The 23667-nt window shown below is 45.0% G+C and overlaps 1 protein-coding gene across 1 annotated transcript in view; it reads left to right on the top strand.

The window, feature by feature from the left end:
* pknox2 (pbx/knotted 1 homeobox 2) overlaps positions 1 to 23667 on the top strand; it is a 114254-nt gene that overhangs the window by 74244 nt on the left and 16343 nt on the right. The window contains exon 5 of the mRNA XM_029700132.1: positions 20843 to 21014. Coding sequence (XP_029555992.1) covers positions 20843 to 21014 — 172 coding nt within the window. The remainder of the gene's footprint in view (positions 1 to 20842; positions 21015 to 23667) is intronic.

Raw genomic sequence — 23667 nt, 5'->3', positions numbered from 1 at the left:
TTTACCAGGTTTTTGCCATATTACTTGACTGTGGTGGAGAGAGGAAGGGCTGTAGGATATTTGTGAGGGAGGTTAACTAGTGATGTTAACTTCAATATTGTTATGGATACAGAGAACTTGTGGAAATATTTGTAAACGTCAAATAATCTAGGTAATCCAATGATAAGAATGACAAGAACTTTGATATCGGTACTTTTGAAAGTAATCATCTTCGATAACGTCAACTGCAGGTAATCTAACTCTTATGCATTAACAATCACAGCTGATATGACTGAATAGATTCAAACTGACTGGACAGTTTGAATGGTGAATACAGAGTACAGCTTGAAAGGAGTAACATGGAAAGAGGAAACTGGCAAAAAACTGAATTGATGACAGTGTCACGCTCCGATGAAAGGAAGGTGACACCAGCCCATCTGCCTCCGTCTCCCATGGGCCCACTTGCTCTCTACAATCTGACTGTGACAGAGACTGACAAGGACATAGGCAGACATGCACACACACACACACACACACACACACACACACACACACACACACACACACACACACACACACACACACACACACACACACACACACACACACACACACATACACACACTTCAGATGTTCTATACAGCACACACTGCACCCTGTGCCAGCTTTGCCCATCTACCCCGCATTGCAGGCGATGAAGGGAGGATGGATAAGGGAAGAAAGAGAGAGTAGGAGAGACAGAGAAAGAGGGTGGAGGGGGGAAAGAGTGTGTGTGTGTGTGTGCCCCCTGCACAGGGTGTGCTTCAGACATGTAGCCTGGGGGAGAGGGCCTTGTCAAGAGGAGACACAGCATGGTTCCTGCTACAGACTGGGTTCTAATAAAGCGCCCGGGCATACGGCAGGACTGATTAGGAAGGCAAACACGGTGAATATACAGAGAGAGCCACCTCCCTCACCGCCTCCCTCCCCCCTTCGTCCCCTGGCTGGGCTGCGTAAAGCTCCCAAACAAAAACAGTGGCAGAGAAAAACAATGTGGAAGAGCAACACATGGTTGCTCTTTTGAGGGGAAACACTGTTTTGTCCTATTTTTGTAAATCATTTGATTTAAATTTTTTCTGAGCGGATGATTTTTCTATATCTAATGAATAAATAAGTCCCAGTTATAAGTACAGATCAATAAGCCAAGACATTTCAACTCCAAAGTTACGCTACTTTTGACCATTATATACAGTAGGTATGTAGGCTGTATCACATCCGGCTGTGATTGGGAGTCTCATAGGGCGGCGCACAATTGGCCCAGCGTTGTCCGGGTTTGGCCGGGGTAGGCCGTCATTGTAAAAAATAACTGACTTGCCTAGTTAAATAAAGGTTAAATAAAAATAAACAAAGGTAAATAAAGGTAAATAGGGTGCTATTTTGGACGCACACAATGCCTTCGATTTACCTACTAAACTGCAGAAAAATAGTCTGTTTTTTATAATCATTCCCCATCCTTCATGTTTAAGTCATCACGTATCCTGCACCTGTGATTCATGGAGGAACGTTTCATTGTGGTGTGTTGTGGTGGCCCGGATGGTGCAGGAGGAGAGACTTTGTGCTTACTGACTCCCCGCTCGCTTCTCCATCCTGTAAATGGCTCTTTTATGGCCTGAGTAACGATCCCCCTGTCGGCCGTCTCCACGCTGTCGCACTGCAGATAGAGCCTGGCTGTTTTTTGGCGCTCAATGTGATGGTGGTGGGTTGGGAGGTCCCACTCTAATGCAGTGCAGGCAGGCATGGACACACACATCTGACTTCCCCCACACACCTTAGGCTGTCCAGGTAAACAGTGTCCATATTAAGGCAGCCTTAGACTCAGCAGGACTTGTACAGGTAAAGGGTGCATTCTCCTCAGTCCGATCCACTCTCTGATTTACCATGGTCTGTTCTAGGAATAAGGGTTTGAAATAATTTCACTATTTGAATAGTATCATACATTTTTGTCAGATATGCAGATATTCGAAATACATGTGCTTTTTTAAACTTAAGTTTCTAACCTAAGTACTGCTGCGCGAGGGAGAGACTGTCGCTCTATTACTGCAGCTGCGGAGGGGGCGGTGTGTATGAGATGAGTGAGCTGAGCAGACAGAGGGAGAGAGAGAGAGACACCAAGGCAACTCGGGCTACAGCCAAGACTAACTAACTTGTAGCAGCCACAGTGTTATTTATCATCTCATATCAGTGCCTCTCTAGCTAGGCTAATTGAGGCCACATGCTGTGTTTTCACCCAAATCCCATTCAGATAAAACAACAGCCTACCTTTTGGTTGCTTGTTGTAGCTTACGTCTTCTCATTTCTCTCACTTTTAATTCTGTTATTTTACTCCAATTTGCATTGTATTAGGGAACTCTCACCCTACTTGCTATACACTGAGCCTCTTTGCCGCATTGATTGGCCAACGTAAACAACAAGCTACACACATGAAGGCTACCAATCTTTTTATTAAATTAATAATAAAAAATGTTATGGTATATCGTTGAATGTAAAAATGTCACATGGATATTTATATTTCATTTCGAAAAAGCCTTTGTGTTAAACTAGGCCTAGAATTTTTTGTGGGGCCCAAAATGAATACTCAGACAAGTATTTGAAAACTAACATATTCAGACCATTCGGCTATCCGAATATTTGATTAACCATGCACATCTCCGGTCTGTTACATAAGCATGGGGCGATATATGCATACAGAAGTACTGAAATAGTGAACATTAAATCGAGTGAAGATAAATGTGACACATTCTAGAACTGAGAAACATTTTCATGTTAATTAACATGCTACATTTACATGCTCTGAGCTGAGCAGCTCAATGAAAGTAAAACCAGGTAAAATGTTCAAAACCAGGAAAAAGGGTCCAAAACCAGGGGGGAAAAATCGAATCTGGTAAAAGGTCAATGCCTGGAACCTTACAGTACTGTTTAATAAATCCCTCTAAAATATGGATGAAATCATGTATTCACCACTGGTGGAAAAAGTATCCAATTGTCATACTTGGGTAAAAGTAAAGATACCTTAAAATAACTCAAGTAAAATTGAAATTCACCCAGTAAAATACTACTTAACTAAAAGTCTAAAAGTATTTGGTTTTAAATATACTTAAGTATCAAACATATAAGTATAAATCATTTCACATTCCTTATAGTAAGCAAACCAGACGCCACCAATTTTAAAATGTTTTTTTATTTACGGATAGCCAGGGGCACATTCCAACACTCAGACATCTTTACAAACAAAGTATTTGTGTTAGTGAGTCCACCAGATCAGAGGCAGTAGGGATGACCGGGGATGTTCTCTTGACAGGTGTGTGAATTTGACAATTTTCCTGTCCTGCTAAGCATTCAAAATGTCACGAGTACTTTTGGGTGTCAAGAAAAAGGTGTGTAATACAAAGTAGATTGTTTTCTTTAGGAATGTAGTGAAGTAAAAGTTTACAAAAATATAAATAGTAAAGTACAGATACCCCAAAATATTACTTAAGTAAAAATACTTTAAAGTACTACTTAACTACTTTACGCCACTGGTAATTACTGCTATTGTTTATTATTTACTCCCTTGTTTGTCCTCATACTGTGGTGTTGGAGGTGTGGGCCAGTCGGCAAATAAAACTTGCTGTGCATACCCATATGCCTAGGGTTATTAGAAGAAGCTCCATGGCAGGGGTGGACTGGGACAATAATTTGGCCCTGGCATTTTATCTTAATATCAGAGGCTAATTAATCAAAACACATTAACTATTCAAATATCTTTAGAACGACACAGGGCAAGACCCAGATGCAGACACAGGAGGCAGATGATTAGAGTCTCTGATATTTATTAAAATACAAGGGGCAGGCAAGGCAGAAGTTCATTAACCAGGTCAGAGTCCGAAAGGTACAGGTCGGCAGGCAGGCTGGCTCAATGTCAGGGCAGGCAGAAAAGGACGGAAGCGGGAGGGCTAGAAAACAGAGACTAGGAAAAACAGGAGCACGGAAAAACACCCTGGTAGGCTTGATGAGACAAGACGAACTGGCAACAGATAAACAGAGAACACAAGTATAAATTCCCTGGGGATAAGCAGAAAGACAGGTGAACAGGATCAGGGTGTGACAGTACCCCCCCCCCCCCCCCCACCTACATGGGCGCATACCTGGTTGACCGGGGTGCTGGCATTGAAAGTCGACGATTAGGGCAGGGTCCAGGATATCCTTAGCGGTGACCCAGCACCTCTCCTCCAGGCCATAACCCTTCCAGTCAACCAGGTACTGGAAACTCATGCTCCGAGGTCGAACACACTGGAGGCGTCTCACTGTGTATGCCAGATGGCTGTCAATGAAACAGGGAGGAGTGGTGGACCTGGAAACAGGAGACAAAGGGCTGTGAGACAAGGGCTTAATCCTGGACACATGAAAAGTGGGACATATAGGGAGGGTACGGGGCCGGAATCCGGTAGCGGTCCGCTTGTTGACGATACCTGGAGGTGGTCTTGAGAAGAGCAGACGAGCTCTTTTCCAGGTATGCTGACAGCGGCAGACGAACATCTGGGCCGAGGGTATGTTGAGATCTTCTTCTTGCTCTGGGAAGAGCAGGAGTGGATACCCCATGGACCATGAGAGCCTAGTGGCCGGGCAGGGAAGAGTGTTCTAGGCGTACTCCACCCACAAAAGTTGCCGGCTCCAGGTGGTGGGGTTGGTTTTGGCACACTCCGACTAGCCGTTGGACTGGGGATGAAACCCGGAGGACAGGCTGGCCGATGACCCAATGAGGGTGCAGAATGCCTTCCAGAATTGGGCCGAGAATTGAGGACCACGATCAGAGACAATGTCGACAGGGAGTCCATGGATTCGGAAGACGTGCTGCACCATGAGCTGGGACGTCTTCTTGGCTGAAGGTAACTTGGGGAGAGGAATGAGAACATATCTTTAGAGAACCTATCCACTACTTTGAGGATATTGGTGTTGCTATCAGACGGAGGAAGCCCAACATCCAGGGATATTTGGAACCAGGGGTGATGAGGAACAGGGAGTGGCTGAAGGAGGCCAGCCGGAGCTTGCTGTGGAGTCTTATTCTGAGCACACATAGTGCATGCGGCGACAAAGGCTGAGTGGTCAGGAACCATAATGGGCCACCAGAAGCATTGTCGCAGGAAGGCCAGGTTTCGACGAGAGCCGGGATGGCAGGTGAGCTTGGAGGAATGAGCCCATTCCATGACCTGAGATCGGACCAAATCAGGGACAAACATCCGTTTAGCCAGGCCCCCCCAGGGTCGTTGTGCCTTGCGAGAACGTTGTTCCTTGCGAACCAGGCTCTCAATATCGCAGACAACTGTAGCTGCAAGACATGAGGTAGGGAGGATGGTCTCAGAGTCAAAAGGTGTGGCAGTGGAACTAGACATGCGAGAGAGAGCGTCCGGCTTCACATTCTTGGACCCTGGGCGGTAGGAGATGGTGAAGTTGAACCTGGTGAATAACAGAGCCTGCCTAGAGTTAATGGGCCTGCCTAGAGTTAAGGCGCTTGGCTGTGCGGAGATATTCTAAATTCTTATGGGCGGTCCACACCAAAAATGTATTTTCCGCCTCTTCCAACCAGTGCCTCCACTACTCCAACGCCATCTTGACCGCCAGGAGTTCCCGATTTCCTACATCATAGTTTCTCTCAGCGGGGTTGAGACGATGGGACAGAAAGGCACAGGGATGCAGATTTTGGTCCTGGGCAGACTGCTGGGACAGGACGGCTCCCACTCCAACGTCAGAAGCGTCAACCTCAACCACGAACTGACAGGACGGCTCCGGATGGATGAGGATGGGGGTGTAGTAAACCGATGCTTAAGGGCCAAAAACGCCTTGTCAACAGCTGGGGGACGTTGTGAACGGCACCTTGGGAGAAGTGAATGCAGAGAGGGGAGCCGCCAGGGTGCTGTAGCCCCAAATGAAGCTGGCGGTAGAAATGAGCAAATCCCAGGAACGGGAGAAAACTAGGATGTCGTCGAGGTATACAAATACAAATCAATTCAACATGCCACAGAGCACATCGTTGACCAAGGCCTGGAACACTGCGGGAGCGTTGGTGAGTCCAAATGGCATGACCAGGTACTCATAGTGTCCACTAGCTGTGTTGAAGGCCATCTTCCACTCGTCTTCTTTGTGTATCCGAACTAGGTGGTAGGCATTCCGAAGGTCCAACTTGGAAAAGATGGTTGCCCCCTGGAGAGGTACGAAAGCCGAGGAGAGGAGTGGTAGAGGTTAACAATTCTTAACCGTGATGTCATTGAGGCCCCGGTAGTCGATACATGGACTCAGGGTCTTGTCCTTTTTTTTCCACAAAGAGGAACCCTGCGCTTGCAGGGGAGGAAGAAGGACGAATGCTCCCAGCAGCCAGAGAGTCCTCAATGTACTCTTCTATGGCCTTGGTCTCAGGGCCAGACAGGGAATCTAGCCGCCCATGAGGCGGTGTTGTGCCCGGGAGGAGATCAATAGCACAATCGTAGGGACGATGCAGAGGGAGGGAGGTGGCACGAGCCTTGCTGAAAACCTCCAAGAGGTCCTGGTACTCGGGAATGGCGGAGAAATCAGAGGCTTTAACAGAGCCCGCAGGAGGACATCCCGGGGCAGGCTGCGCCGCCTTAAGACAATGTGAGTGGCAGAACAGGCTCCAACCCAGGATAGAACCAGTGGTCCAGTCAATAATGGGGTTGTGCCTCTGTAGCCATGAAAATCCCAAAACAGGAACATAGGGAGATTCAATGAGAAGAAGCTGTATGGACTCTGTGATTGCCCGACACAGGCAGGTTAATGGGCACCGTATTATGAGTGACATTGCCAATAGTGCGTCCCTCCAGTGCTCTGGTGTCCATGGGAACGGAGAGAAGTTGTGTGGAGATACCCAGCTCCGATACCAGAGTAGGGTCCATAAAACTCTCATCAGCCCCAAAGTTTAGACTGGTCACCCCACAGCAGGATATCATGGAAGGGAGTACGAGTAATGGGAGTTAGAAAACTCCCAGTATGGCCCACCATAGTACTCGTACCTAACTGATGAGTCTGGTCTTTCACTGGACAGGTGGATTTGTGTTGCCCTATAGCACCACAATACAGGCAACTGTTGGAGTAAAGCCTATGTAATCGTTCCTGAGGCGACAATCTAGCTCTGCCCTGTTGCATAGGCACAGTAGAAAACGAGTCGCCCGTTCCCGATGATTCGAGGGCACTCAGGTGACTTCGAATCCTCTCGGAAATGCAGGCGTCGGGGACTTCCGGCGTTCTTCGGGGGCGAGCAAGCAGCCGTGGACAAACGAGCGGGGCCAAAAACAGACATCTCCCTCCTGCATTCCCGTAGACGTCCATCGATCCTTATAGTTAAGGCTATGATGGAATCAAGGTCCAGGGGTAACTCCCGAGCTGCGAGCTCATCTTTAATCTCCTCCGATAGTCCATGAAGAAAAGTATCGAACAGAGACTCCGGGTTCCAGGCATTCTCGGCTGCCAACGTGTGAAAGTCTACCGCGTAATCTGCCACACTACGGGGTTCTTGACGTAATCAAAGTAGCTTTCGGGCCACCTCATCCGGGAGAGAATCTTGGTAGAGGGGCCAGCCGTTTCCACAGGCAATGTCACTTTTTTAATTTGTGTGTGTCAATTTTGAACAGCCCACCCAGCTAAAAAAATGGTCCAGCCCTTCTGGCATCTGCCAGAATTGCCAGATGGCCAATCCAGCCCTGTCACATGGTGTCATATTTCCATTACACCAGTTTTTGTGTGTGTCTGTGTGTTTACAGAGAACACCACTGACGAAAGGCAAACAAACATTCCACTCCAAAGCTGAAAATCATCACTTGTGAGAAAGGCAGCTGTTGGAATCAACAACATGACAAATTGCTTTATTATCTCATAAGAAAATAACTGTCTACAACACTTCGATTTCTTAGATCAGCAGCAAGTTAAGTAATAACTAGTCCAGTTGAACACCTGCCATAGAATAGGACCTGAAAAACAGGCCCTAATGAACATAATACACCTTTGCAGCCAGAGGGAGGAAGTGGTTGGCACTTATACTGATCTCCCCCCCCCCCCCCCCCCCCCCACACACACCCACCCATTGGACGAGGCCATGGGGACTGCAGCTCGGTGATCTGCGCATGGCTGCCTGTTTAGTATTCATCTCACGTCTGGCCGAGGGAGTCACATTAAATCGGGATCAGGTAGATTACAGTCTAATATAGCGGGCTATTAAAGGCTGCAAATGAGAGCCATAGGTTAGAGCCAGAGCAGAGGCCCACTCTCCCAGCATCCTACAGTATTCCTGTGTGCTGCATGCCTGCTTTCCCCCTAACTACCTACTCCCTCACACCACCCACACACACACACACGTTCGTACATACGCTGATGGATTCATGCATGCAAACATGTAGGCACAGACCGACACATGCACGTGGCAAAACCAAAGGCTACAGAGGCAGAAATACTACAGGCGGTGTCAACCTGCCTGAAATATGCACCTGACCACAAGGGCCAATAAGTAAGTGGATGAGAGAGTTATTTTTTGTTTATTGTATATCTTATCTGTGTTTCCAGAAGCCTGTGCCAGATTTGTACATCTATTTTGGGGTGCAATACATTATTTCAACTGTACTTTTTTTTAACAATTTTAAAAAGCAGATAAATATAAACAAATATTAATACAGATTGGTACAGTTCATGCTACATGGTAAAATAAGTGAATATGTAAGGTGACACATTTCCAGCCAGAGATAATAATTATTATGAACCAAAAGAGCAATAGAAAAAGACATCCAAACCCACACACAAAATAGCACAAATAAAATGTTAAAACCTTTCTGGGATTTGTGGGACGCTAGCGTCCCACCTCGATAACAGCCAGTGAAATTGCAGGGCGCCAAATTCAAACGACAGAAATCTCATAATTAAAAAACCTCAAACATACAAATATTATACACCATTTTAAAGATAAACTTCTTGTTAATCCAACCACAGTGTCCGATTTCAAAAAGGCTTTACGGCCTTTAAAAGCACACCATGCGATTATCTGAGGACAGCACCCCATCAAACAAACACAGACAATCATATTTCATCCCGCCAGGCGCGACACAAAACTCAGAAATAACGATATACCGTAATTTCCGGACTATTAAGCGCACCTGAATATAAGCCGCACCCACTGAATTAAAAAATAAATAATATTTTGAACATAAATAAGCCGCACGTCTATAAGCCGCAGGTGCCTACCGGTACATTGAAACAAATAAACTTTACACAGGCTTTAACGAAACACGGCTTGTAACAAAAATAAATAGGCTTTAACGAAACACGGCTTGAAACAAAAAATGTAAAATTAGCAATAAGCTTTAGTTTTGCACTGAGTCAATTCCTCATGCTGCTGTTTCCAACGTCTTATCATCGACTCATTAAGACCAAGCTCCCGTGCAGCAGCTCTATTTCCTTTTCCAACAGCCAGATCAATCGCCTTCAACTTGAAAGCTGCATCAAATACATTTCTCCGTATCTTTGCCATGATGAGGGTGACAAAATGGCTACCATAATCAGAATGATTGGAAGAGTGAGAGCGCTCGATTTAATCTAAACAGTAAACAAAAAAGTTGTTTGACCTTAACCCGTTCGGCAATTTCATTGGTCTAATGAAAGCTTCATGCCGGCAAAAAACTGAGCACGTCACAGAATGTGTTTTTTTGGAGAAAAAATTTTTGAAAGAGGGAAAAATCCATATATTAGCCGCGTCATTGTTTAAGCCGTGGGGTTCAAAGCGTGGGAAAAAAGTTGCGGCTTATAGTCCAGAATTTATGGTAATTCATGCCTTACCTTTGAAGACCTTCTTTTGTTGGCACTCCAATATGTCCCATAAACATCTCCAAAATGTCCATTTATTTGGCGCGTTTGATCCAGAAAAACACTGGTTCCAACTCGCGCAACATGACTACAAAATATCTCATAAGTTACCTGTAATCTTTGTCCAAACAACTTTCCTAATACAACTTTAGGTATTTTTTTACGTAAATAATCGATAAAATTTAAGACGGGATAAACTGTGTTCAATACCAGAGGAAAACAAAGTGGAGCGTGCTTTCAGGTCACGCGCCTCAACCACAACAGTACACTTCACTCGACCCTCGTTCTGAACAGGGCTACTTCTTCATTACACAACGGAAAAACATCAACCAGTTTCTAAAGACTGTTGACATCCAGTGGAAACGATAGGAACTTCAAGCAAGTGCCTTATAAATCTAGATACACATAGAAAACCCATTGAAAAGAGAGTGACCTCAAAAAAAAATCCTGGTTGGTTTGTCCTCGGGGTTTCGCCTGCCAAATAAGTTCTGTTATACTCACAGACATCATTCAAATAGTTTTAGAAACTTCAGAGTGTTTTCTATCCAAATCTACAATATGCATATCCTAGCTTCTGGGCCTGAGTAGCAGGCAGTTTACTCTGGGCATGCTTTTCATCCGGACGTGAAAATACCGCCCCCTATCCCAGAGAGGTCTCATTACTGGGCTCCATGTTAATTAATGTAGGTCTTTTTAATCTAAGTGAATGTGTTATTTATTCCATCTCATACAGCTCCCAAACCTTTTGCAGCCACAAGTTATATGTTGGAGGGTTGGGTTTTAACCATTTAATTGGATTGCTGTGAGCAAAATCTGCAAAAGACAGTTCTGACCCCTTCCATCTATGCACTCTGGAATCACCCCCAGGATAGCCACCAAGGAGTGGTGGTGTTTCTACATGGTACACCTCATTTAAAGCTGTATAAACATCATCCCAATACACTTTCAACTTTGGACATGACCAGAATGTATGTACATAGTTGCTCACTTGTTCCCCATTTCAACCATTCTTGACTGACAAAAAGTTTTTACATGGACAAAGGTTTACACAATGCTGTTCGAGGTCACTGCTCTAATTGTGTTACACAGAATGAAAATAGCCAACAGTACTATAGACCCTAAGTCTGGAAGATACATTTTGCACCAAGAGTACAATTGTATTGTGCTTTTCAAGAGCGTGCAACATCCTGGTTGATAGTCTGTTTTCATATTCTTATCTTAGGCTCTTATCCTTATGTAAAGAAGCCTACATCATAAAATGGCAACTACTTCTAAACGTCTAATCAACACACTTCATGGATTGGTGACAATCCCTGTTGAATTCATGGTGTGTTTTGGTCAAATCAGATCACAATGTATTCTCAACTTCACTCCAATAGTTGATTATGAATTAAGTATAGTTTTCAAACTATAGTACCAAAATAAAATAAATAACTGTTGCCTGTCTTTTGAATGGGTGAATAAAGGTTGAAATCTTATTGATCATCGTCTCAACCAAATATTACCCATATTTCCATGTTGAAATGACGTGCCCAGTGAAATTATCTGCCGCACATCCAGTGGCAGGCTAAGTAAAGATGCAGGAGTAAATGCATATGATCGAGTGAAAAAGCAGCCTACACACACTTTAATCAGAAGCAATTAAAACTCAAATTGCATCTGATTAAAGTGTTCAGAGATTCCTTTTTCACCACCTGACAAGTAAACAAAATAACGAACAAACTGTTTGATGCAACCCCGTATCACTGTGTTATCAATAGTTTGGACTAGGGTTTTAAAAATCTGTTAATTTTCCCAACATTTCCAGAACTCCTTTTTGAAGGCTTTCTGACACCCTACTTATTCCCTTCTGATTCTGTGAATCTTCAATCCAGGAATAATGAAAAATTGGGGATTTTGGAGAAGTTGTGCAACCCTAGTGTGGATCGTTTTCTCATGTTGCCTAGGACATTTAGCTATGGTATGACTCAATATGAAGACGTTAAGTGGGAATGATATGGAAATGATCCATCTGCAAAGCCCCCTCTGTTTAATATAGTGGTTTCAACTTCTGCAACTCAGGTAAGAATGACTGTTCACTGCAGTATCTTTATTCTTGGTGTCAATGTAAAGGAGAAAATATATATCAATGTTTTGTCAGAATATACAGAGATTGGCAAAGTTTATGGATACTTGCGTAGAATTGACTGGACAAGACTATAACAGGAAACAAATGAAATAGAACTGAAGATTAAAAACATATTAATTACTTCTTGTTATTCGGAAATCCAACTAGCCTACGGATATGGTTGCACTCACACAAAAGAAATGTGTCATACTTGCTTCCGTTATAGGAAAGGGTCTGAGCCTTTGTAGAACTTTGGTGAGGGGGATCTCATCTGAAGAGGCAGAAGGAGACCTCAATCTCCCACATGACCTATCCTTGGAGCATGAATGCTCAAGATTCTCTACTGGAAAATATTGGACCACATGGCAATTCTTGGTAAAATTAGAATACCTTTCCCAAATATCGATCAAGAATGAGAATAAGGGGTAGGCTTATGTTGTGAAGGGTCCACCGCACTATAAATCGCTGGGTGGGGACTTGCGCAACGTTTTAGTTTGTCGTTTCCCCATCCACCCACTTGGTGGCTTGCATGGTGTTTTAGTTTGCCATTTCGCCTCACCACCAATACTTGGTGGCTTGCAAGGCGTTTTATCCTTTTACGTCTTAGTGGCAGTGCTACAGGTTATGGCGCTTGGTTAGGCCCTCTCCCACCAAAAAACACATAAAAGTGTAAAAAGGCAACCTAAAATACAACCTTATGCTCCATGGTTAAGCGATGTGAGAGACCAAGATGATTCTCTGAAATAATAGATTAGACAACATCATGCCAATGGTTTTTACAAATGGAATACCTTTATTAAATACAATGATGTTGGGGCCTCACGATGTTGGGGCCTCCCGAGTGGCGCAGCGGTCTAAGGCACTGCATCGCAGTGCTTGAGGCATTACAGCAGACTGTGACCGGGAGACCCATGAGGCAGCGCACAATTGGCCCAGCGTTGTTTGGGTTAGGGGAGGGTTTGGCCAGCCGGGATTCCTTGTCCCATTGCACTCTAGTGACTCCTTGCGGTGGCCGGGCGTCTGCAAGCTGACTTCAGTCACCAGTTGTACGGTGTTTCCTCCGACACGTCGGTGCGGCTGGCTTCCGAGTTAAGCGAGCTTGGCAGGGTCATGTTTTGGAGGACGCACGGCTCTCAACCTTTGCCTCTCCCGAGTCCGTACAGGAGTTGCAGCGATGGGACTGTAATTGGATATCACGAAATTGGGGAGAAAAAGGGGTCGTCATTACTTAGTGGCTTGTGCTGCATTTGAGCCTTCTTGGTAGCAGTGGCACAAGTTTTCTTGGATTTCAGGGTCAATTTTGGAGGGGGATTGGGTAGACCTTTGCCTGAAAATAAAGTGTAAAATAACATCCTTTTTAGTTTTATTCAAGTGGAAGAAGACTTCTAAATAGTCAACATAAACACATAACCAATTTTAAACCAAAATTCTACAACATGCAAAAGTTAACCTCCCAAGCCCTACCCCCTAGCCTGGACATCCGGATGGATTTCAGCTCAGTTTCACTACACTAACAATGGTGAAACATGGAATGATTCTGTCTGGGTTGAGGCTACCGTCCCTCTAGCCACACGCTTGGAGATTTGAATGGATCAGTTAAAGTAATACGGTAAAAGGTCCTACCACTCTATTAACAGGCAATGTGGTTGTTTGGTGTCTAAAGTTTAGGGAAAATGGGTCGATTAGTAATCAGCATGGCAGACTACCATACTTATATAACTTGGAGGCAGTAGTGGCTGGAGGTGGGAGATGACATTCCTCATGCAATTCTAAACACACGACAGTATAAAGAATAAAAACCATGCCAATTAAACTGAATGTACATAAACTGCCAATATGTGTTGAAATATACCAGTTATAAATTCTTTGAATGTAGTTTTCTTTCGGTTTCTCTTGGAGAGCTCCTCCACTTCACTGGCTTTGATGATTTTGACATCTTCACATTGCTGTTTTCATTCTGAATGGTGGGTGAAGGTTCAAAACAATTTAACAATCAATTGTAACAACCAGCAATGTTTACTTATTGCATTTTCAAGTATCTGCCATTTACCAGATAAGATGGCGTCGAAGAGGATGGCTGATGTTTTACATTCTCCTAACCAACTTTGCTATTTTGTTAGTTTTTTTGCATTGTTTGTAACTTATTTTTTAACTTATTTTGTACATAATGTTGCTGCTACCCGGGAGAACTAGCCCAAATCGACGTCATTTGCGTTAAGAAAAGATGGAGGAAAAGAGGGCACAGATCGGGCTGCCTTCTGAGAATCCTTGTGCGAGCGAGTGAAGTCCCACTGCCATCCGTTTTACTTGCTAACATGCAATCATTGGAAAATAAAATTGATGACCTACGATTATGATTATCCTACCAACGGTGATGATGGTTGGATGTTCTTGGCAGTATGTTTCACTTGGCTTGATTCAGACAGTCGCCTCGTCTCTTGTACCAATGGATTATGTGGACTTTTATTTATTTTCACCCCTTTTTCATGATGTCCAATTGGTAGTTACACCATACAGCTGGCAACCGAAGTCAGTGTGCATGGGACAAGGACATCCCGGCCGGCCAAACCCTCCCCTAACCCGAACGACGCTGGGCCAATTGTACGCAGCCTCATGGGTCTCCCGGTCGTGGCCGGATGCGACAGCGTCGTCCAGGTTAGACCTTTTTGGAAACATCCTTCAATACTATGGGACCAGTGTAAAGCAAAAACTGCCTGTACTCAGTGGCCTTTCGTCAGTCAAGTCCTGCCAGGTTGTCAGGCAAATTATTTTGGCAATAAGCCTTTGAAAGGAGATCAGAGCCTCTGACAACTTGATTTTCTGACAGGAAGACAGTGCATGTTTTAGGGCCTCATTTAAGGAAAATCATGACACCCAAGCACAGCATATGCATATAATCCAATAGAAACCATGAAATACAAGAAACTCCAGAGTCTACTAATGGAGATGTAGCTACTTACATTTTACATTTACATTACATTTTAGTCATTTAGCAGATGCTCTTATCCAGAGCGACTTACAGTAGTGAATGCATACATTTCATACATTTTTTCTCCTTACTGGTCCCCCGTGGGAATCGAACCCACAATCGTGGCATTGTAAACACCATGGTCTACCAACTGAGCCACACAGGACTACTTGATGGCTAGCCATGTAGGCCAAGTTATTGAATTCATAATTTCTCTTTGGATGTGTCCCCTCGGAGTTTAACTCTACCCTTCCGTTCCAAGAGCCTTTAATCTGAAACGATTTATTCCACCACTGGTGAGGTTATTTTCATTAGCCCAAGAACCCAGCTTCACACATATACCACCCTTTGTTGTAGTTTGAGAAGATCCTGCTTCACACAATCAGACGACCTCTTAATCTCATCCCTATCAAACAACCTTTCAGTACGATCACTTGTTGTAACACTGGAGGTGTCACTCACGTTACCATCCACACTAGTTTCAGTAGAAATGTCAGATTTTCCATTATTGCTAGACTCTACAAGAGCTAAAACAGCTGCATGGCATTTACGCCAATGTTGATGACACAGCTCAATTGCAGTAGTCCAACAAACAATCAAAATAAGTCTATAGGTGATAAAATTATTGTCTTACCTCTTCAGCAATTGTCTTCTTCTCCACGGGGCTTGTTTAGCTTGAAATTGGTTGTGCTTTGTGTTAATTATCGTAGGCTTCTCATACTAATAAGGCAATCAGGTCAATTGGGTGCAGGTGTCAGACGGCATCACAAACAGGTTGACTAGATACTGTACCTTTTTCATAGTGTGGCAACACTTCATGCAATGTAAATCACAAAACATCGTATGACAATTTAGCCCTGTAAATAGAATGCCAAATTCATGATTTTAATACATATTAATAATAGTCTTATCAATATATATATATACTGAACTAAAATATAAACTCTGTCACAAAACACAATGCCACAGATGTCTCAAGTTTTGAGGGAGTGTGCAATTGGCATGCTGACTGCAAGAAAGTCCACCAGAGCTGTTGCCAGAGAATTGAATGTTAATTTCTCTACCAGCGTCATTTTACAAAATTTGGCAGTATGTCCAATCGGCCTCAACTGCAGACCACGTGTAACCACGCCAGCCTTGGACCTCCACAACCGGCTTCTTCACCTGCGGGATCGTCTGAGACTAGCCACCCGGACAGCTGATGAAACTGAGGAGTATTTCCGTCTGTAATAAAGCCCTTTTGTGGGTAAAAACAAATTCTGACTTGCTCCCCAGTGGGTGGACCAGTCTCCCAAGTGGGTGGGCCTATACCCTCCCAGGCTCACAAATGGGTGTGCCCCTACCCAGTCATGTGAAATCTATAGATTATGGCTTAATTTATTTATTTAAATTGACTGATTTCTTTATATGAACTGTAACTCATTAAAATCGTTGAAATTGTTGCATGTTGCGTTTATATTTTTGTTCAGAGTATTATGAATAACATATTTATCAAATACAATTTCCAAAGGTAAAAGTGTATTATTAATATAATTCATGTGGCATCCTATTTCTAGGGCTAATAGTAAATACTTCTACATTTCTATCAATCAATCATAAATTAATGATAGTATACCTAGCTACTCATTGAAATGATGGTGTCCTTTGGGCAAATCAGATGTCAATGTACTACATTGAATGTAGCCTACATAAACCCAATCTTATTCTGAACTTACTTTCACATTGTCACGGATTTCTTTGTCGTCAGACGATATAGCGAAATCATCGTTGGAGAAAGTAGACCAATACGCAGCGGGTTGCGTGTTCAACAACATATTTATTAAAGGACGTTGACCACGGAAAAACAAGAAAACGAAATAAGACTAGTGACAGTTTTACAGGCATAAATAAACGCATAAATAAGTGCAAAATACAACTACCCACAAAACACAAAGACAAACACACCCTATTATATAGGACTCCCAATCAAAGGCAACTCAACACATCTGCCTTCAATCGGGAGTCCAACCCCAATTAACTATACATAGAAAACAAACCTAGAACCTACACCAACAACTAACACCCCACTACACCACACACAAAACCCCAAAATACAAAACAAATATACCTCTGCCACGTCCTGACCAAAATATAACACAAATAATACCTAAATATTGGTCAGAACGTGACATTACCCCCCCCCCCCCTAAAGGTGCATACACCGAATGCACCAACATAAAGAAAACCCAATACAAAAATAAACCCCCTAAACTAAAGGGAGGGAAGGGAGGGTGGCTGCCGTCAACGACGGCACTGTGCTACACCCCCCCTCCCCAACCCACCTATATTGGAGGTGGCTCCGGTTCTGGCCTACTGTCCTCCAGACCGTAGACAGACTTGCTTGACTTTGGACAGTAGGCAGACTCCTTCGGTTCCAGGTCGTAGGCCGACTCCTTCGGTCCCGGTCTGTAGGCAGACTCATTACAGTCACAGTTAATAAATTCAAATTTGGGATCGTAGCCAGACTCACCCGGTTCTGGGTCACAAGCAGATTCCCTCAGTCCCGGGTCGCAGGCCGACCCCCTTGGTTCCGGGTCGCAGGTAGACCCCTTCGGTTCTGGGTCACAAACAGACCCCTCCGGGCAAAAGGGCCACTCTGGCAGCTCCGGGCAGATGGGCCACTCTGGCAGCTCCGGGCAGACGGGCCACTCTGGCAGCTCCGGGCAGACGGGCCACTCTGGCTGATCCGGGCAGACGGGCCACTCTGGCTGATCCGGGCAGACGGGCCACTCTGGCTGATCCGGGCAGACGGGCCACTCTGGCTGATCCGGGCAGACGGGCCACTCTGGCTGATCCGGGCAGACGGGCCACTCTGGCAGCTCCGGGCAGACGGGCCACTCTGGCAGCTCCGGGCAGACGGGCCACTCTGGCAGCTCCGGGCAGACGGGCCACTCTGGCCACTCTGGCTGATCCGGGCAGACGGGCCACTCTGGCTGATCCGGGCAGACGGGCCACTCTGGCTGATCCGGGCAGACGGGCCACTCTGGCTGACCGGGCAGACGGGCCACTCTGGCTGATCTGGGCAGACGGGCCACTCTAGCTGATCCGGGCATACGGGCCACTCTGGCTGATCCGGGCAGACGGGCCACTCTGGCTGATCCGGGCAGACGGGCCACTCTGGCTGATCCGGGCAGACGGGCCACTCTGGCTGATACGGGCAGACGGGCCACTCTGGCTGATCCGGGCAGACTGCCACTCTGGCTGATCCGGGCAGACGGGCCACTCTGGCTGATCCGGGCAGACGGGCCACTCTGGCTGATCCGGGCAGACGGGCCACTCTGGCATCTCAGAGGCAGACGGGCCACTCTGGCAGCTCCTGACTAGTGGGCGGCTCTGGCGACTCCTGACTGGCGGGCGGCTCTGGCGGCACCAGACTGGCGAGGCTGGGCTGACGCACTAGATGCCTGATGCGTGGGGCTGGTACTGGATGTGCCAGTCTGGGCACACGCACCTTAGGGCTAGTGCGGGGAGCGGGAACAGGCTGAACAGGACTAGGCTGACTATTGGGAAGCTTGGTCCGGGTTGCTGGTACTGGTCGTGCTAGACTGGGAATACTCACTTCCGGGATCCTCCGAGAGGCAGGAACCGGAAAGATTGGGCCATGGAGGCGCACAGGTGGCCGTGATCGCACCGCCTGCACAACCCGTCCTGGCTGGATGGAACTGGTAGCCCTGCACAAGCGGGGTGCTGGTACAGGGCGGAATGGGCTGTGCGTGCGTATGAGCGCGACAGTGCGCACCTCAGCGAAACACGGCGCTCTCCACCTTCTCCGCCCCTTCCTGCACTCACGGGTAGCTGGCTTATGGCTCTTCCTATGCCCAGCCAAACTACCCGTGTGCCCCCCAAAAAAATATTCTTGGGGGTGCCTCTCCGGCTTCCTCACCAGCGCGTTCATTGCTTCATAACGCCGCCTCTCAGCCTTAGCCTCCTCGATCTCCTCCCGTGGGCGACGGTATTCCCCAGCCTGATGCCAAGGTCCAGCCCCGTCCAGAATCTCCTCCCAAGTCCATTCGTCAGCATAGTCCATATACTCCACCTGCCGCTCCTTTCTCCGCTGCTTGGTCCTGTTGTGGTGGGTAGTTCTGTCACGGATTTCTTTGTCGTCAGACGATATAGCGAAATCATCGTTGGAGAAAGTAGACCAATGCGCAGCGGGTTGCGTGTTCAACAACATATTTATTAAAGGACGTTGACCACGGAAAAACAAGAAAACGAAATAAGACTAGTGACAGTTTTACAGGCATAAATAAACGCAGTGCAAAATACAACTACCCACAAAACACAAAGACAAACACACCCTATTATATAGGACTCCCAATCAAAGGCAACTCAACACACCTGCCTTCAATTGGGAGTCCAACCCCAATTAAGTATACATAGAAAAACAAACCTAGAACTTATACCAACAACTAACACCCCACTACACCACACACAAAACCCCAAAATACAAAACAAATATACCTCTGCCACGTCCTGACCAAAATATAACACAAATAATACCTAAATATTGGTCAGGATGTGACACACATAGCTTGTGTAAAACAAGTTAAAGGAGTTACTTTCAATTATTCAATGTTATTACGGTACAACATAGCTATGCAAATGAGTATGGAAGCTGATCGGTCTCCATATGTGTTGAGATGATAGCTCAGCAGAAACTAACACAACTTGTTTCCAAAGCTAAGCATAGGTACATAGAGGTAGTCATCTGGATGGTACATGTCCCCTCATTATACCAGTACGGAGTCACTGTTCAGGCAGAAGTCGTTGTGGCTTCAGATTTTATTTCAATATTGAAATCTCTTTATTTGGGTTGATGGCATGATGTTGAAACATTGACATTCATTCAAACATACCTTTTTCTATCGACATTGAAACAAGGTCAAATAAAATATGTGTAATCAAATTTTAAATTCAACAATTTAATCCATCCAATATACACTATATATATATATCATTTTTTAAACCTTTATTTTATCAGGGAGTCATACTATAACCAATGGCTCTTTTACAGATGAGCCCTGAATTATATACATTACAGAAAATACACACATCAATATAAATACAAAATGCAAGCAGAAAGAACAACATGGTCATAAAAAGAATGGATCTGATGTTGCATGACATAAACTGTGCTGCAATTCCCACGTAGATTCTAAGTGAGATTCTTTGCAATTTTACATGGATTTCAACGTATACAGTACATCGTTTTGATGATTATGCTGAAGTTAGGTTAAGTAATTGTATTTCAATGTTTGCAACGCTGGTTGAAATCATATGAAAACACTACTGGTTGATTACTTTTTGCAAATCCAAATGAGTTTCAAACATAGATTCAACGTCACAATATGTTGACAAATTACATTGAAACAACTAGTTTGTGCCGTCGGATCTCATTGTCTACCGTTTTCTTTGTCTGTTGCATTTGTCTTTTGAGTTAACGTTTAAGTTATCTTGCTAATGCAGTTCCTGCGTGTCAAATAGAGCATTGTTGCAGTACAACATGCTGTAGTTAACACACAATGCACAACTAAACTTCCCTCTAAGGCCGGGATTGAATCTGATCGCACATTGGGACAATGCTCCATTTAGGTAATTTACGATTGAGCCGACATATGCAGTGTTTACTGTGAACTCAGTGAACCCCGGAAACATTGCCTTTAAAAGGACCATTGTCGAAAAAGCGCGATCGGATTGAATTACCGGCCTCAGTCTGTTAACATGACACATACCTCAAATACGCCAATACCGATGCAACTTCTTCTCAAACAGAGTTATTTTTCCTCTTTGTACCTAGAACTACTACTTATATGGCAATCAAGATACAGCTAGAGCAGTTATGAAGTTTAACTACTTCCTGTCTTCTATCCTTCCAGACACCCTCTATTCCCACTGCTGGCCCTGCTGTTTGAGAAGTGTGAGCAGGCCACCCAGGGTTCCGAGTGCATCACCTCTGCCAGCTTCGATGTGGACATCGAAAACTTTGTCCACCAGCAGGAGCAGGACCACAAGCCGTTCTTCAGCGAGGACCCTGAGCTGGACAACCTGGTTAGTACCCTGCCTGGGGGCCATCTAAATAGTTTAACGTGGATTTGATCCATCCCAAAGTCTAACATGGCTTCCTAATATTGAGCAGTTATCGCAATAGTCATACTGTAATGACTTCCTCCACCAGTAGAGAGAGCAAATCATCCTCAACATTAGTAAGCCATGCTGGACTACTGAGATTTCTCCTCAACGTTAGTAAGCCACGCTAGACTACTGAGATGCCTCCTCAGTGTTAGGAAGCTCTGTTAAATATCCCTTTCAGGTCCCATCCACAATAAAGTTGTCTTATTTTCTCTCTCACCCTTTCTCATGTACACAGTTCTCTCTTCAATTAGCTCTCTCTCTTGCTCTCTCACACACGTCTACCTCTACCCCCTCCCTCTTGTACCTCTTACTTTCCTCCTTTGTCTCTCTCAATATCTATTTCTATTCTATTCACCCTTTCTCTCTCTTCCCCTTTCCCACTCTTCCCCTCATGATCTTTCCCTCCTACCATTCTATGACAGCTAGCAGTAATTAGAAATTAGGAGAAATAGGGAGGGTGGCTAGAGAGAGAGAAATCATTATGTGGGTGCTCGGCGACAAGTGGAGCGGCAGTCAGTTACCCCGCATCTGTGTGCTTTACGAGGTGCTGGTCGGGGGCTGGACCCAGCACACACTAACTCTTCCACAGGACAGTAAGCTGAAGCTGACTGGCTGAGATGGCACAAGGCCCCGATTAAACAAGCAGCGGCAATTGTCATGTAACGTCTCACCCGGCTCGAATTTGACTCTTACGATATTACCTTACTTAGAATATCTCAACAGCATTGGATATTAGGTGAGAAGGACATCCCCAATAAGAATCCCTATTGTAAACTCGCTAGGGTGATGATAACTAGGGTATTAACTTCAGGTAGAATGATTATAGATTTGTTATTATATAAGGATATGCTTTCATGCATTTAAACAGTAAATGTAAATGACTCCACCAATGCAACAGACATAAAGTTCAAGATGTATATTGTCACATTTTCACTGTACCACATCAAAGAAATGAAAATAATAAACCCCAATGATTTTTCACAACCCGTGTCCAAATTACTTGCCAGATTGCTTAAACCCGTTGGCGCACGTTGGAGCTAAAAAAAAGAAGTCCCGAAGCACCCCATCGTTGTGTTTACTCACTAAACTGAGATCACCAAAGATTGGAAAGCTGCCGCGGTCATCCCCCTTTTCAAAGGGTCCGACACTCTAGACCCAAACTGCTATAGACCTATATCCATCCTGCCCTGCCTTTCTAAAATCTTTGAAAGCCAAGTTAACAAACAGATTACCGACCATTTCGAATCCCACCGTACCTTCTCCACTATGCAATCTGGTTTACGAGCTGGTCATGGGTGCACCTCAGCCACGCTCAAGGTCCTAAACGATATCATAACTGGCATCAATAAAAGGGAGTACTGTGCAGCCGTCTTCATCGACCTGGCCAAGGTTTTCAACTCTGTCAATCACCGCATTCTTAATGGCAGACTCAATAGCCTTGGTTTCTCAAATGACTGCCTCGCCTGGTTCACCAACTACTTCTCAGATAGAGTTCAGTGTGTCAAATCGGAGGGCCTGTTGTCCGGACCTCTGGCAGTCTCTATGGTGGTGCCACAGGCTTCAATTCTCAGGCTGACTCTTTTCTCTGTATATATCAATGATGTAAATCTTGCTGCTGGTGATTCTTTGATCCTGTCAGTGTCAGTTATGTGGAGGTGAGGATAGAGTCAAGTGCAGGACACAGAACTGAGTAAAATAACGCACTTTACTCTCGAAGAAACTCATAAATCAAAATCCACGCAGGGATAAATAATCCTGACACAAAACAACTAACACGATGACAAGCAAACAATCACACACAAAACATAATGAGAACCAGAGGGTTAAATAGGGAAAATAATCATAGTGAGATGGGAACCAGGTGTGATCAATCAAGACATAACAAATGGAAAAAGAAACGTGGATCGGTAGTAGCTAGAAAGCCGGTGACGATGACCGCCGAACGCCGCCCGAACAAGGAGAGGCACCAACTTCGGCGGAAGTCGTGACAGATCCACCTCTACGCAGACGACACCATTCTGTATACCTCTGGCCCTTCTTTGGACACTGTGTTAACAAATCTCCAAACAAGCTTCAATGCCATACAACACTCCTTCCGTGGCCTCCAACTGCTTTTAAATGCTAGTAAAACTAAATGCATGCTCTTCAACCGATTGTTGCCCACACCCGCCCGCCTAGCATCACTACTCTGGACAGTTCTGACTTAGAATATGTGGACAATTACAAATACCTATGTGTCTGGTTAGATTGTAAACTCTCCTTCCAGACTCACATTAAGCATCTCCAATCCAAAATTAAATCTAGAATCAGCTTCATATTTCGCAACAAAGCCTCCTTCACTCATGCTGCCAAACATACCCTCGTAAACTGACTATCCTACCGATCCTTGACTTCGGCGATGTCATTTACAAAATAGCCTCCAACACTCTACTCAGCAAACTGGATATAGTCTATCACAGTGCCATTAGTTTTGTCACCAAAGCCCCATATTCTACCCACCACTGCAACCTGTATGCTCTCGTTGGCTGGTCCTTACTACTTATTCGTCACCAAACCCACTGGCTCCAGG

Source organism: Salmo trutta, chromosome 19 (genome assembly GCF_901001165.1).
Source record: "Salmo trutta chromosome 19, fSalTru1.1, whole genome shotgun sequence".
NCBI lineage: Eukaryota > Metazoa > Chordata > Actinopteri > Salmoniformes > Salmonidae > Salmo > Salmo trutta.
The sequence above is the reverse complement of the archived record's forward strand: the minus strand, read 5'-3'. Positions and strand labels throughout refer to the sequence as shown.